The sequence below is a fragment of the Phoenix dactylifera genome, chromosome 12, assembly GCF_051530095.1.
Source record: "Phoenix dactylifera cultivar Ajwa chromosome 12, Ajwa_hap1_PhDact_Kaust_v1.1, whole genome shotgun sequence".
In the NCBI taxonomy this organism is placed as follows: Eukaryota; Viridiplantae; Streptophyta; class Magnoliopsida; order Arecales; family Arecaceae; genus Phoenix; species Phoenix dactylifera.
In genome coordinates this window covers 23,677,122-23,689,927 of record NC_143201.1, presented here as the reverse complement: position 1 = coordinate 23,689,927, position 12,806 = coordinate 23,677,122, and the positions used below count along the sequence as shown (strand labels likewise).

The following is a 12,806-nucleotide window of genomic DNA, read 5'->3' as shown; positions in this document are numbered from 1 at the left end:
AATTAAGTCAGAATCCGAGGTCGGGCCAGGGCCTAAAGTTGGACGGCATTATTAATTGCAAGGGATCGTGCAGTGTTGGTTGTCCCAATCCGTGATCACGAAAGCTTAAGTTGGTTGGGTGGCAAGTATCAATTCGATGAAATCCAATGGACATAACGGGCTGAAGTCTATGGACAGAAACACTGGTCCCATATTTAAACAGCATCAAGATAAGATTTGTAGAGTCCTACCTTAGATGAATTTGCAAACAAATCTGTGGAGTCCCAATCAAACTGGGCTTAAAAAGATAACAACGGAGGGGTGTTTGCTTCCGCAACGCGCGGCGTAGTTCCGGGCGTTACCGGGAGGCTAGCCCGGTAGCTTTCTTGTTAAGAACCTCCTATAAGATGCGATGTGATGCGACGTTATGCCATACCTTCGAGTCGAAGTAATCGGATTGGAGTCATGGGGGGTGGACGGCGGGGTTCCGATCATCTCCCTCAAGGTACCTCCTCTCTAAATCCCTTCATCCTCTGTTTCAGCTTACTTCCAATTTCTATTAGCTCTCTGGACCAACCCTGACGCCTTCGCTGCAGAGCTGGCCAATGAGGCTGACAACTCCTCCGACTCCGACCCCTACTCCTCTGATTTCTTCCCGTCCGTTTGCTACTCAAACCTCGGCCCAGAGCCCGCCGACGATGAGTCCCTGCGGCGGCGAAGCAAGACGTATTCCGAGGTCTTGAAGTCTTATGTGACCCCGCGCAGAATGCGACCCCGTGCCCTCCGAGTGGCCAAACATATCATCTGTTGGTAAGGAAGAAACAAAATACATACTACTTTGGTGTGTCTCTGTTCGGCCTTTTTTTTTTTTTGCTTTGTTTAATCTTTTATTGTGGATCCTGGGTAGCCATTGTAGGCCCTGTGCATGGATCGAGGAGGTCGGCGGCACCAAGGCGAGGGATTACGATATCCCAGAGACCATGACGCTGCTTCTGGTCGGGCCGAGAGGGTCCGGCAAGAGCACCCTCGTCAACAGGATCACCAGGGTCTTCCAAGATGACCAGTTTGCACCCGACAGAGCACAGGTTTCCCGTGAGTATTCTTACCTTCGTATTCCCCAAGTTGGTACTACTGGTCGATCTTATCGCTGCTTTTATTATATATATATATATATATATATATATATATATATATATATATATATATATATATATATATATATATATATATATATATATATATATTTGTACCGTTGCAGATAATGTGTCGGTTACAGAAGGGTCCTGTTTCTTGCAAGAGTACATGATTCCGAGGGATTCAAAGAAACTTTGTGTCTATGATACTCGTAGTTTGTCGACATTCTCGTCTGATAACTTCAAATTGCTCCAAGATTGGATGATGCACGGGGTCACACATCGACAAATGGTGATCAGGTGAGAGCATGCGAAATATGGGTTATTTTGATGTTACTACAAGATCTTAGTTAGTTGTGATTGTTTAGTTAACATAAATGAGAACTTGAATTCATGTGTCATGATGGCAGGAAGGACATAGTGATTAGTGAAGAATGAGTATAGTAGAGTAATTGTAGGAGTTGCACAAATTGAGAGCAAAGTGATGAAGAATCCATTAAGATGGTGCGGATATATATGCCGGGAATCTTAGGAGGCTCTGGTTAGGAGAGGTGCAGTGCAAGGTCTTTGTTGAAGGATTTAGGAAAAGGAAACCTAAAGTAAGTGACATGGCTGGAAGTTGTGAGAATGGTTTTGAAAAAGCTTGTGAAAATAACATTGTTGGTGAATAAAGATTAGCAAAGATGATCCCAAATAGTTAATGGTAGTAGTGGGAAAAGTTTAGTTATGGTTTGGTAGGGATGCGCGTATTCCACACATTGTGAATCTTTAGATCCATTGATACGTGGAATTAATTGGTGATCTCTACTATGAGTATTATGTACATCAATCTTGATTATTTGTTATAATTCTCAACTTATAGCAATGTTCATTTTGCTTCTTTTAATAGCAACTGGCTGTCTCCTCTTAATGCTTCTTGATTTTGATGTTGATGCTTCTTGGTTTTGATATCTTGAATTTCCTTTTTAAATATTGAAGCATATCTTTATACCTTTTTGACATATGTCTTCTTTGTTGTGACAGGGACTCAGATGATGTGATTACAACTAATAGAATAAAAGACATGGCACGAGAAGGGTTTGGCCCTTGCCAGAAGAGGATGGTCAACTTTGTCATATTTGTTGTTGATGGAATCTCTGTTCTGAAATCAATTGGTAGCATGGATACGCGGTACAATGACATGCTTGCTGAAACTTTCAACTATCCATTCTTGTCATTCAGAGGTGCGAATCTTTTGTATGATCTTAGTGTTTTAATGTATAGTTGACTATAAAATTCCTCTGTTATTGTTCCTTTGGTACATTTGTTTTTGCATATTTTAGATGTCCCTAATTCTCCGTCATCAAGTTTTATTTACTTTAGATTATGAGCGGCAATAACATTTCAATATGATGAGCATTTATGTATTGTATTCTACTTGTCTAGGTCATCTGCCATAATGTTTTTTTTTGGCAAGTTGTTTACTTTTCTAGGTTGAGCGTGTCTATCATCAACCATAAATATTAGTTTACTAGTTTATTATTGTTGTATTGGCAAAAATTATGTTTATCTTAACAACTCTAATATTTTTTTTCCCATTCATAAGTTATGATATAAAGGACTTTTCCATATATCCCAATATTTGTCAGCCAATTTAAGAGACATATAGATATTGTTTATTTTGATTGCATGTTGAGATTTAGGTGTGGCTCAACAAATTGGTTACTCCATAATCCACAAAATGTAGAAGGGTTAACCGCCACATTCCTAACATATTATATCAGGATTATGTATCATTTTGGCAACTTTTTGAATACATTAGAGGGATGCATAGCTGTGTACCAACTGTGCTGGCCCATGTTGTTGCATATTGATCTGCATACACACATACACACACAAATATTTTTTGGAGACAAACCAATAGGTCTAGGCTTCTATAATGACAAAATTGTTGTTTCATATCAAACTGAAGATTAGGAATCAAGGTAAGTATAATCTTTGGAAAATGCTACATAAGCTTCCCACGATACCAACAATATGCTTCAAACACCTATGTCATTTTGTGAATGTGTGAACATAGTCATTTATCTACAAGTGGTTATTATCAAGTTTTTTTAGCTTATTTGTGTTCTGGATGTACAAATAATGCCAAGCCATATTAGTTAAATGATATACGAGATGAAATTATGGAATACACATTGAACAACAATCAACATAATGTCTAAGTTGTATTTTTCTACATTTTTTGGATAGATTACTGAAAAACCATGTTTCCTTCTTCACAATTTGTTGAATGCATGCTAGGTTTCAGTGTAATGTGAAATGGTATGCTTACCATGCCATCGCTTGACTGCTACCATGCATGTGCATGATATTCTAATGCTTGATTATGTTTTTTGTTTGTGTGCATATATATATATATATATATATATATATCTGTGCTGCACATACATACATACATAAATACTGTTTGCACGCATTCTCTCTCTCTCTCTCTCTGTATTAATGCATTCTAGGTTTCGGCATGACATGAAATGTGATGCTTGCTATGCCATCCTCGGCTGCTGCTTGCATGATCCATAGTGTAATTCTTGATTACATTTTTCTTTTTCGTTATTGGGGATTGAATTTTCGATGTAATGATGGACCTCTAATGGTCAACCACTTGAAACACAGTTCTAGATATTTGATTGGTTTATCAGATAAAAGTGAGTTTACAAAATTTCAACTTACTTTGATTGCTCAGTTGAGAGCTATAAGGACCACCTTCCTCATGGCTTTACTCATGTTCCTGACAAAGTGGCTATAACCAGACCTCTATCCTTGTGGCAAAGATGAATCTACCTATGTTTCACTACTTGTTTTCATATCTCATTGGTGGCCTTTCTATAGACGGATATGAAGAATGCCTTTACTTCAAATGATCTTTTTGAGAAGGTCTAAATCATAGTCAAATTGTTGTCACGCTATCTTTTGGCTAAATCAGGTTCCTTGAGCTTGACTTAAGTATTTCCATTGCACTCAAAGAGAGTTGGAAAGGCTAAAACTCTCTTCACTTGGTCCTTACATCATCATGGTTCTTCTACTATTTCTTGATGATGCAAATATGACTAAGAGATGATGCTCCGACTATCCTCCATCTAAAGCAGCATCTCCAGCAATTACTCATGATGGATCTTAGTTCTGTCTTCTTTCTTTTATCTAAATCAGCTTTCATTTTATGTTTAATCATCACTGACATGTAAAGAAATAACAGGTGGTGTTCAGGAAGTTAGTTTAATTGTGTCTAATTGCAAATGTAGGACTGAGTTTTCTTAGATAAATTTCTTAAATTCATGAGAGATGGGACTATTACTTAAATCCAGTTACTGAAGAGCCTGAGGATTTTCACTGGATCAGACTTCCTATAGATTGGCTGAAATAAAATCAGATGGATTAACTACTGTTGGATATTTAAGTAATGGAGGAACTCTAACAGATAGATCCTTAAAACTTTGAATGGTTTATTCAAAATAAAAATGTCCATGATTAGAATATAAACCTTACAGAGGTCTGCCTTTGCTGTAATTGAAAATGGCATACAGTTGCAAGGTACAGATAGGAGGCTGTGGTAGGGTTGATTGAAAGTTGTCTTGGCTGGATGGCACGAAGTCTGAAACCTTTATTGGATGCATAGACACTACTATCACAAACTTGGGCTAGGTTGTCATGTATCCAGTACAATTTTATTTTCTTTCTTGATGCATTTATTTGTTTCCTGTGTGATATGTCCTGGTATTAGTCATTTCCAACTCCCCCGTCTATGAATGATATCTATCTATGGCCAAATTGATTAATATTTGTCTCCCTATATTATTGTAGATAACAAGCCAGTTGTTGTGGTCACTCATGGCGATGAACTCTCACTCTTTGAGCGTGCTCATATCCGCACTTATTTGGGGGAATTATTAGGAATTCCTCCACTTACACAAATTTTTGACATCCCAGGTGATGCAAGGCTGAAATGAGTCATTATGCTTGATGACAATGATTCTGTTTTTTTGAACTCTAAACGTCATGTGTGCAGGTACAAATGAGCGTGACACTGAGGTGGCTGTAGTGGACATGTTGCAGTATTCCATTGAACATGCTTACAGGAACCTTCCTTTTAAACATAATTTCGTCATAGAGGTTTGATATCCTGTCCCTCAATGAAAGCTTGTTCTCTTTTGGAGCTCTAAATTATCAGAATATTTTAGACGTTCTCGATAACATGGTATCCATTTATTCTTGTTGTAAGTGATCGAGTTCATTTTTCCTCTCTTCATAGTTTACTAGTCATGCAGCTGCATAAGATTTTGGTGATGCAAGTTTGTCCATTTTAGAACTTAATATTATTCAGCATTAGAAATTTAAAGTTATTGTTGTAATATAGTATCCATTTGTTAATGTTGTAAGTGATTTAGTACCTTTTGCTTTTCTCGTCCACAGAATTTGATCATTGAGCAGCATTTAGTTGTATCTTATTTCTGTTGTGATGCATTTAGTGTGCCAGCATCGTTGCTTAGGATCTAGGAGCTATCCATGTTCGTGTATATGGTTTGCATAATTAATTAGTAAAATATGGTTTACGTTTCTGCTCCCATGCAGCTAACCTCTCTTTCTATGAAGGAGTTGGTTGTTTGCTTCTAAAATCTAGGACTTTAAGTAAATGCAATTGAGGAAATAAAAGAAAGTTTGCATAAACCTCTTTACTTCTCACTATTTTTTCACTAATAAGGGAAGAAAATAGGCTGCTAGTTGGCACTCATTTCTTTTCTCACTTGAAATTATGGGAATGCTAAATACAGTTTAAAGAAGCTGGTTTCTGTGGTAGCAAATAATAATCAACAATTTAACCTTTTTGAGATTCTAGTGAGGCACAAATGACAAAATAATTACCTGCTATTTGCTTTGCATCCTTTTAATTGTATCAATTAATCCTACAATTTGAAAGGCATTCACAATTTGTTGTCTCACATAATGCCTCTGTTTACCATCTTAAGAGCCAAAAGATCCCATTTCTGACAGATGGAAGCCTTTGTTTCATTCTTGAATCCTTACATTCTACTTGCCATCTTTGGGCTCCATTGTCAAGAAAGGATTCCAAACCTAAGATGACGATTGCTTACAGGCTTTTTTATGGTCTTGCTTTAACTGATGTAACTGCTATGTCCGCCTAATATCTAACCTTGCGCATCAAAGTCATTATCTAAGTTGTAGCTAAGGTCTGATAGCCGATGCTGCTGCACTTGTTGCCACTGTTAGATTTTTAAGATTCAACAGTAAAATTTTATTTACTGTGATATTCAAAGGAAGTCCATGAAAGGAAACCAAGCTAATGATGAACCTTGATTTAGTATGAGTCATTTTCACATTTGATTATTATAGAGTCAGGACGATAGTAAAAATGTGATTTTTGAGCAAAGTGGTGGCACATTGAATATGAAATGAGGAGAACCAGGTAGCGACCTGGTAACGGATGGTGAAACCTGGTAACAGATAGTGAAAGTGCGATTACTGAAGACATCTCGGCCAATATATAAATATTGTATTAGCTGATATCTCTCTCTCTCTCTCTCTCTCTCTCTATATATATATATATATATATCAGTTTTTTTTAATTAACAATGAAACGGCTGCCAGTTCCAATTCATGCTGGTCTCACTCTGGATGACCATTTAAATGAGGATACTTTGGAGGGAACACAGAGAAATACTCACAGGCTAGCATGCTCATATGATGGGGTACCAATTGGCTGTTCTCTAATAAAAAGGTTGACATCTCAACCATCTGAGTTTCACCTTTAACTGATATAAATGTATGGAATCACCATTTGCTTTATGAAAGCTTTAAGCATGATCGTTATTTTGAAACCTTGGCCATCACATAGTAACATCCATCGTCCTATTCCTAGTGATTAGTTAAGTTTCTTGATAATTGATATCAAGCTTTAAATCATGATAAAATGCTTTTACTTAAACGAGGTGATTCAATTCAATATACTTTTAAAGTGCATGGTTTCTACGGTGTTAGATCAAATTTAATGCTGACACTTACTGTTTGTTGTAGGCTGAGAGGATCCTGACAAGGTTGGCGGACAAATTAGAGAGTTTTCATTCCATAGTGGAACTTGTCATGATTTTCCTTTGGTTCTATCTACTATTGTTGTTGGGAATGAAGTGTCTTGTGAAATGGTAGACAAGTTCTTGTTGCCAAAGCCGAGAAATCTCTTGCTACCTGAAGCCTTTGGTGTGCATAAAATTCTGCACAAAAACGCATTTCTGCTACAGCGTAGGTTTACCTTATTTTTTCATTTCACCTCTTGAGATTTAAATCATATTGTCTTATTAATGGACACGATAGCCTAAGTACTGAAGTTTCTTAGAACACTAGGCAAGTCTTTTGGTGGGAACGATGTAAGTTCTGATTTGTGATTAGATGTCTTCTTTCCTTTGGTTTGCTTACTAACGGGCAGCCTAATTGGGCACTCACATAAGAAAAATAAAAGGATAATTCTCATCTGAAATTATAGAATAGACTGCAATTCCAGATCAAGCCCATCGGGCTAGCGCAAGTGGGGAAGATGATGGCAGGTATCGAAGGTTGGATTGATTGGCCGGGAAAGATGGAATAATCCGTGTCTATCCATGATGTGGTGGGCCCCACGGCCGAAGTTATGGAATATCCATAATAAAGTCCTGTCGGGCACGATGGTCTTACACTGTTGGAGTAATTCATGTGGTTTGGTTATTGGAATAATGAGCTTGAAAAGTTGCCAACTTGTACCACCCACTGTTGGGAGTAATTTATGCCGGTGCCTTGCAAAAGTCATAGAACAGTGAAACCCCCATGAGCAACCATTTGTACCCTTGCTTATCCCACCCAAAACACTTAAATAAGACCATGCACAAAAAATGTATATCTTTTCTAGAATTGTACTCAAATAAAAGGTCTATAATTTACCTTCTTCAATTAGTTGTTTCACTCATCCACTTTTAAAAATTAAAACTAAGCTTCTATGATCAAAGTTGGCTTAAAAAATAGAAATTAATATAGATTTATTCTCAAAACAAAATTATTTTAATATAAAAAGTCATCCAATGCTAGTATAATTTTAGCTGTTAAAGCTTGTCATTTATAGTATTACTTAGGATTGAGGGGATCGGGGAGGGACATGCAGTTGTAGGTGAGGCAGAGGGCGACGGAGTCCGGCAGGGGAAGAGGCGGCTTGGGGAAGGAGGTGAGGTAGTTGTGCTGGGCGTAGAGGGTGGTCATGCTCCCCCTGCACACGCTCCTCGCCACCTCCTCGGGCACCGCTCCTGTCAGCCGGTTGTTGTTCAGGTACAGGCTCCCCGCCGCCGCCAGCGCCGCCGGAACCTCCCCGGATAACATGTTGTGGCTCAGATCCACCACCGCCCACAACGGCGGCGCCTCTCCGCCGGCAGGGACGGCGAGGGGGCCGGAGAGATTGTTGCGCTGGATGAGGAGGGAGGAGAGGCGGGGGAGGGCGAAGATCGCCGGGGGGACGCGGCCGGTGAAGGCGTTCATGGAGAGGACGAGGAAAGCGAGGTCTGGGAGCGGGGCGGCGAAGGCGGCTTCGAGCGGACCCGACAGGGCGTTGGCGGAGGCGGAGAGGTAGCGGAGGGTGGAGGGAAGCGGCGGGAGGGCGCCGGTGAGGGAATTGCCGTTGAGGTCGAGGTGGAGGAGCTGGGCGGAGGTCCCCGGCGGGAGCTCGCCGGATAGCCCGCCATTGGCGGCGAGGATGAGGACATTGAGGCTTGGAGAGGCGGGGAGGAGAAGAAGAGGTGGGCTCGGGCCTCGGAGCTTGTTCTGGCCGAGTACTTTTTCTTGGATGTGGATCCAGCGAATGTGTAGAACAAGTAGACAGAAGAGACGAAGATATATATGTAAATAAAGCTTACAAGTTATCTAATCAGTTGACCCGAAGGCATTCAAATTGAAGTTTTTCAACAGGCTGGTGACCTGATCAGGGGTGTTCGGAAAGTCCATGCTTTCTCAGTTAGCTCGATTATGGAGATGATGAAAGATTAGAGAGCCTATCGTATCTAATTTTGCACATATATGTGCAATAAATTAGTGATTTTAAGGTGGGAGGAATTATATGATTGTCAAAAATAAAAAGGTTGTCAAGCTGTGTGGCTTCAACCAAAGAAATCAACAAGCGAGAAGATTCTTCACTATGGTTTCTTAGACGAGAGAAATCTCAGCTGCCAGCTCCACCATATGGCCGTTCCACTAGGTAATTATTGAGCATCAAATGAGTCTTAATTAGCCACGCATTGATTTACTCAAAAAAATGAGCCATACGTTGACAATGTCTACTAGAGTGATGGTCTATGGTACTGCATGCATGCTGACGACGGTGGTAAGATAGCAGGCTACTCGCAAGAACGTAAGAGGTATTACCCTACGCCACCTCAACACGTAGTGATTGCTTTCTACCCAAATGAAGATGAATAGTGTCCCCAAACGAAATACGTCTCTGCTTGGAGTTTAAGTTTGAGAGGAATGGAGGTCTCTAACCTCCCAAAAGAGTCCGTATTTTCTTGAGATAGACAGATGCCAGATCATGAAACCACTTAATTTGGGTCCTCAGCAACGGGTCTTTATCTTACCCAGATGGTTTCATATTGGAAGATATCAACTAGTTAAGTCCTCATGCCTTAGGCCGCTTACACATTTGATCCTAGAGAACCATATAATTCGAACTTCATGAGTGATTATCCGACGTTATTCAATGCTATGAGATTTTTTTTTTTGCTAAAAAATCATTTTAGGAGAAATGAGAGATTCTGGCGGGTCTTTAGGTGATCATTTGTCCTTGTTCTTGGAGTGTACAAAAAGGCCCATATATTTTGGTCCAAGACCAGACTGCATAGAATAAGCAAAGTAAATCTTTAGGAGGTCTTCAAGAAAGATCTTGTGCAAAACTCTGTATACAGGTATGCAGCAGAAGCTGCCTTGGAGAAACAACCAAAAAAAAAAGGAGATTCCATAGTTAAGCATCAACTTCAGAGCGCGCAATAGCATTGTAATTAGGTTGCTTGGATTCTCTGCCCTTGCTGTATCAACTTTTTTACCCGAGATGATCGAATTGTGTAAGCCATCTTGGATTATCTACCTTCTCTCTCTCTCTCAAAAAAAAAAAAAAAAAAAAAAAAGAGAAAGAAACAAAGGGAAATTTTGAAGGTTCTTTTAGTGATTAGGTTTGGATCCACATTTGTGTTTCTGCGGAAAAGGGATTTGGATCCGTACCCCAAGCGTTTGGGCTGCCTTGGCTGATCTCTATTAATCCATAATTTAATTAAAAGAAGTGCTTTTGACTTGTGACCCTAACAGAACTGTCCATATTGAAGGAGTACAATCTTATTCAATAAAATTTTTGTATTATATTGATTATATCAAGGATGTAACCGCAATAACCTTAATGAAGAAAATCCAGTCAAATTTAACAATTACCTAATTTCAATTCAAAGAACATTAGATCTCTATCTCTCAGATTGCAACCCTGACCGTCCCTACCTCTTTCTCGACACGTGGATCTCTCCAAACCCATATGAAAATATTTCTCTAAGCGCGGTGTCTCATGTTTTCTCGATGAGATATAGTTTAGTCTTTCAAATTTTCTTCCTCTTGAGATCTAAGATGCACGATGGCATTGGATATCTCTCTCTAAATACGCTTATTGCACCGTGCCTCAATCCAAAAATGAGCCGCTTGAACTGCCTGTCTTTCTTTATCTTGCCATTGCTTAAAAGATATGAGATTTTATTTTTCTTTTTTCCCTGAACCATAAGTATTATTACCAAAAAAATAAAAAAAGCCAAGCGGCCATGCAAATGGTCAAACTAAGATCAGGTGCATAGTTAATCACTTTCCGACGCTTTCTAAAGCGTTGCAAAGGCGCTGGAAATGCAGCCGTGGAAACAATTTTATGATGCTTTTGGTTCGTCGTGAATTATAATAAATGACGCTTATAAGCATAGTTAATCACTAACGATTTCACTAAACCGTCTTATATTAATGACATTTATTTGCACCATTAATTGTTGACGCAAGTTAGTGTCGCTATTGTATATTTTAACAATGCTTAGATTTAAAATATGATGATGCTTTTATAGCATTGTAAGTTTAAGTTTTTTTTTAAAAAAAATTATTAAAAAAAAAGAAACCTTTGTATACAAATATATACACGAAACATATACATAACAAAAGTTATATAATAACACATGTAATATATATAGAAATAGCAAATATTTATATTGTCAAATATAACTATATTTACATTGTCAAATATGATTACATTTACATTATCAAACATGATTGAAAGTCAAATTACAACTCAATGTGCAAATATACACATAAAACTCCTAAAAAAAATTAGGGACCGATGGCATCACATCATCATTATCTCTATGACTACCGAAAGTATTAGAAACGTACAAGAAAAAGAAAAACTTTAGAAGTTAAGAATTCGAAAATCACAAAGTATTATAAATTATTAAGCTTATACAAAAATACATGATAATTATATAAAATATTTAAATAGATGTAGTTATTTACTTAAGGAGGGACAAACCTACGCAACAAAGATGCAATCTGCTCAAGTTGAGCCCTCAAAAATTGTATCTTTGTCTGATGGCTCTGCCTTATCTTCTTCATCTCTGTCTTCAGACTACAAACCTCTACAGCGCTACTACTATATCTGGCATCCTAAATATACCTGCTTACTGCTATTTGAATGGGTGGTCTTGCAAGTCTTTTATAATGCTGCTTTAATTATTAAGGATGTGTTTCTAAAAGATATCCTAATAACTGTATTTTATATCGTGTTACAAATGTTAACCAAGAGTCATGCCATATGTGTGGATCTTCAAGATGAAAAAAATATAAAGAAGATGAGGATGATTTGTTGAATGAAGTGGATGCTATATAGACTAAGAAAAAACCAACCAAAGTTTTAAAATTACCTGAAAGCACATTGAGTAGTAAATTGACTTTCAATCATGTTTGACAATATAAATGTAATCATATGTTGCAATATAAACATTTGCTATTTCTGTATATATTATATGTATTATTATATTACTTCTATTTTATGTATGTGTTTGGTGTACATATTTGTATATAGAGTTTTAAATAATTTTTTTTAAAAAATAATTTACACTTAAGATGCTTTAAAGTGTTGTTAAAACATACATTAGCGATGCTTATTTATGTCATTAAATAGCGACGCAAATAAGCGTCGTTAATATAATATGCTTCAGCGCCGTAACTGTTTAAAAGCGACGATGATTAGCGATGCTTATAAACATCGTTTGTTATAACTCACGACACGAACCAAAAGTATTATAAAATTATTTTTCCACGGTAGCATTGCTGACCCTTTAGAAAGTGTCGAAAATTTTACTAGCAGTGCATTTTTGCGTCGGCAAATCAATTAAAAAGCGTCGGCAATGCCAGATGTTGTTGTAGTGGCAGAAAAATCTTCCACTAGAGAGGATACAGAAGATATGGGCTGGTTTTCTCTTGGCAAATTTCTGTATGTGCGCAGGCGTGTCACCTACATCGGATAGTTAGAAGAAGAGATAAAGAAAAAAAAATAGTAGCATGACTTATTGTGCCTTAATTTTTAAAAACTTTCAATACTATAATATTATAGTACTAGTACCA

General features: G+C 37.9%; 2 protein-coding genes across 4 annotated transcripts; one reads left to right on the top strand and one right to left on the bottom strand.

The window, feature by feature from the left end:
• The first annotated feature begins 225 nt into the window (after window positions 1–225).
• On the top strand, window positions 226–7,576 carry LOC103700848 (uncharacterized). Of its 3 annotated transcripts, XR_015972310.2 has the most exons (9): window positions 226–484; window positions 576–789; window positions 887–1,071; window positions 1,238–1,412; window positions 2,136–2,335; window positions 4,953–5,078; window positions 5,158–5,261; window positions 6,756–6,885; window positions 7,182–7,346. XR_015972310.2 is itself a non-coding variant. In XM_008782732.6 (8 exons), the coding sequence occupies exons 1-8, from the start codon at window positions 397–399 to the stop codon at window positions 7,308–7,310; spliced, it is 1,221 nt and encodes a 406-aa protein (XP_008780954.3). In that variant the 5' UTR covers window positions 226–396; the 3' UTR covers window positions 7,311–7,576. The 3 variants fall into 3 exon arrangements, 2 of the variants coding, with proteins under 2 accessions (XP_008780954.3, XP_008780962.3); XM_008782732.6 differs by lacking the exon at window positions 6,756–6,885 and having other exon boundaries at window positions 7,182–7,576; XM_008782740.6 differs by lacking the exon at window positions 6,756–6,885 and having other exon boundaries at window positions 229–484; window positions 896–1,071; window positions 7,182–7,576.
• A 679-nt stretch (window positions 7,577–8,255) lies between these two features.
• Window positions 8,256–9,122, bottom strand: LOC103701872 (receptor-like protein 53). The gene is made up of 2 exons (XM_089926789.1): window positions 9,096–9,122; window positions 8,256–9,041 (listed from the first exon to the last, which is right to left on the bottom strand). The coding sequence occupies exons 1-2, from the start codon at window positions 9,120–9,122 to the stop codon at window positions 8,256–8,258; spliced, it is 813 nt and encodes a 270-aa protein (XP_089782915.1).
• Between the last annotated feature and the right edge of the window lie 3,684 nt (window positions 9,123–12,806).

What these genes read in the sequence shown, in the direction of transcription:
- LOC103701872 (XM_089926789.1), bottom strand. Translation starts at nt 9,122, where the DNA reads ATGGACTTTCCGAACACCCCTGATCAG. An exon ending in TTCCGAACACCCCTGATCAG is followed by an intron (nt 9,042 to 9,095) that starts GTCACCAGCCTG and finishes TCAACTGATTAG; the next exon opens with ATAACTTGTAAGCTTTATTT.
- LOC103700848 (XM_008782732.6), top strand. Translation starts at nt 397, where the DNA reads ATGCGACGTTATGCCATACCTTCGAGTCGAAGTAATCGGATTGGAGTC. An exon ending in CGACAGAGCACAGGTTTCCC is followed by an intron (nt 1,072 to 1,237) that starts GTGAGTATTCTT and finishes GTACCGTTGCAG; the next exon opens with ATAATGTGTCGGTTACAGAA. An exon ending in TCCATTCTTGTCATTCAGAG is followed by an intron (nt 2,336 to 4,952) that starts GTGCGAATCTTT and finishes ATATTATTGTAG; the next exon opens with ATAACAAGCCAGTTGTTGTG.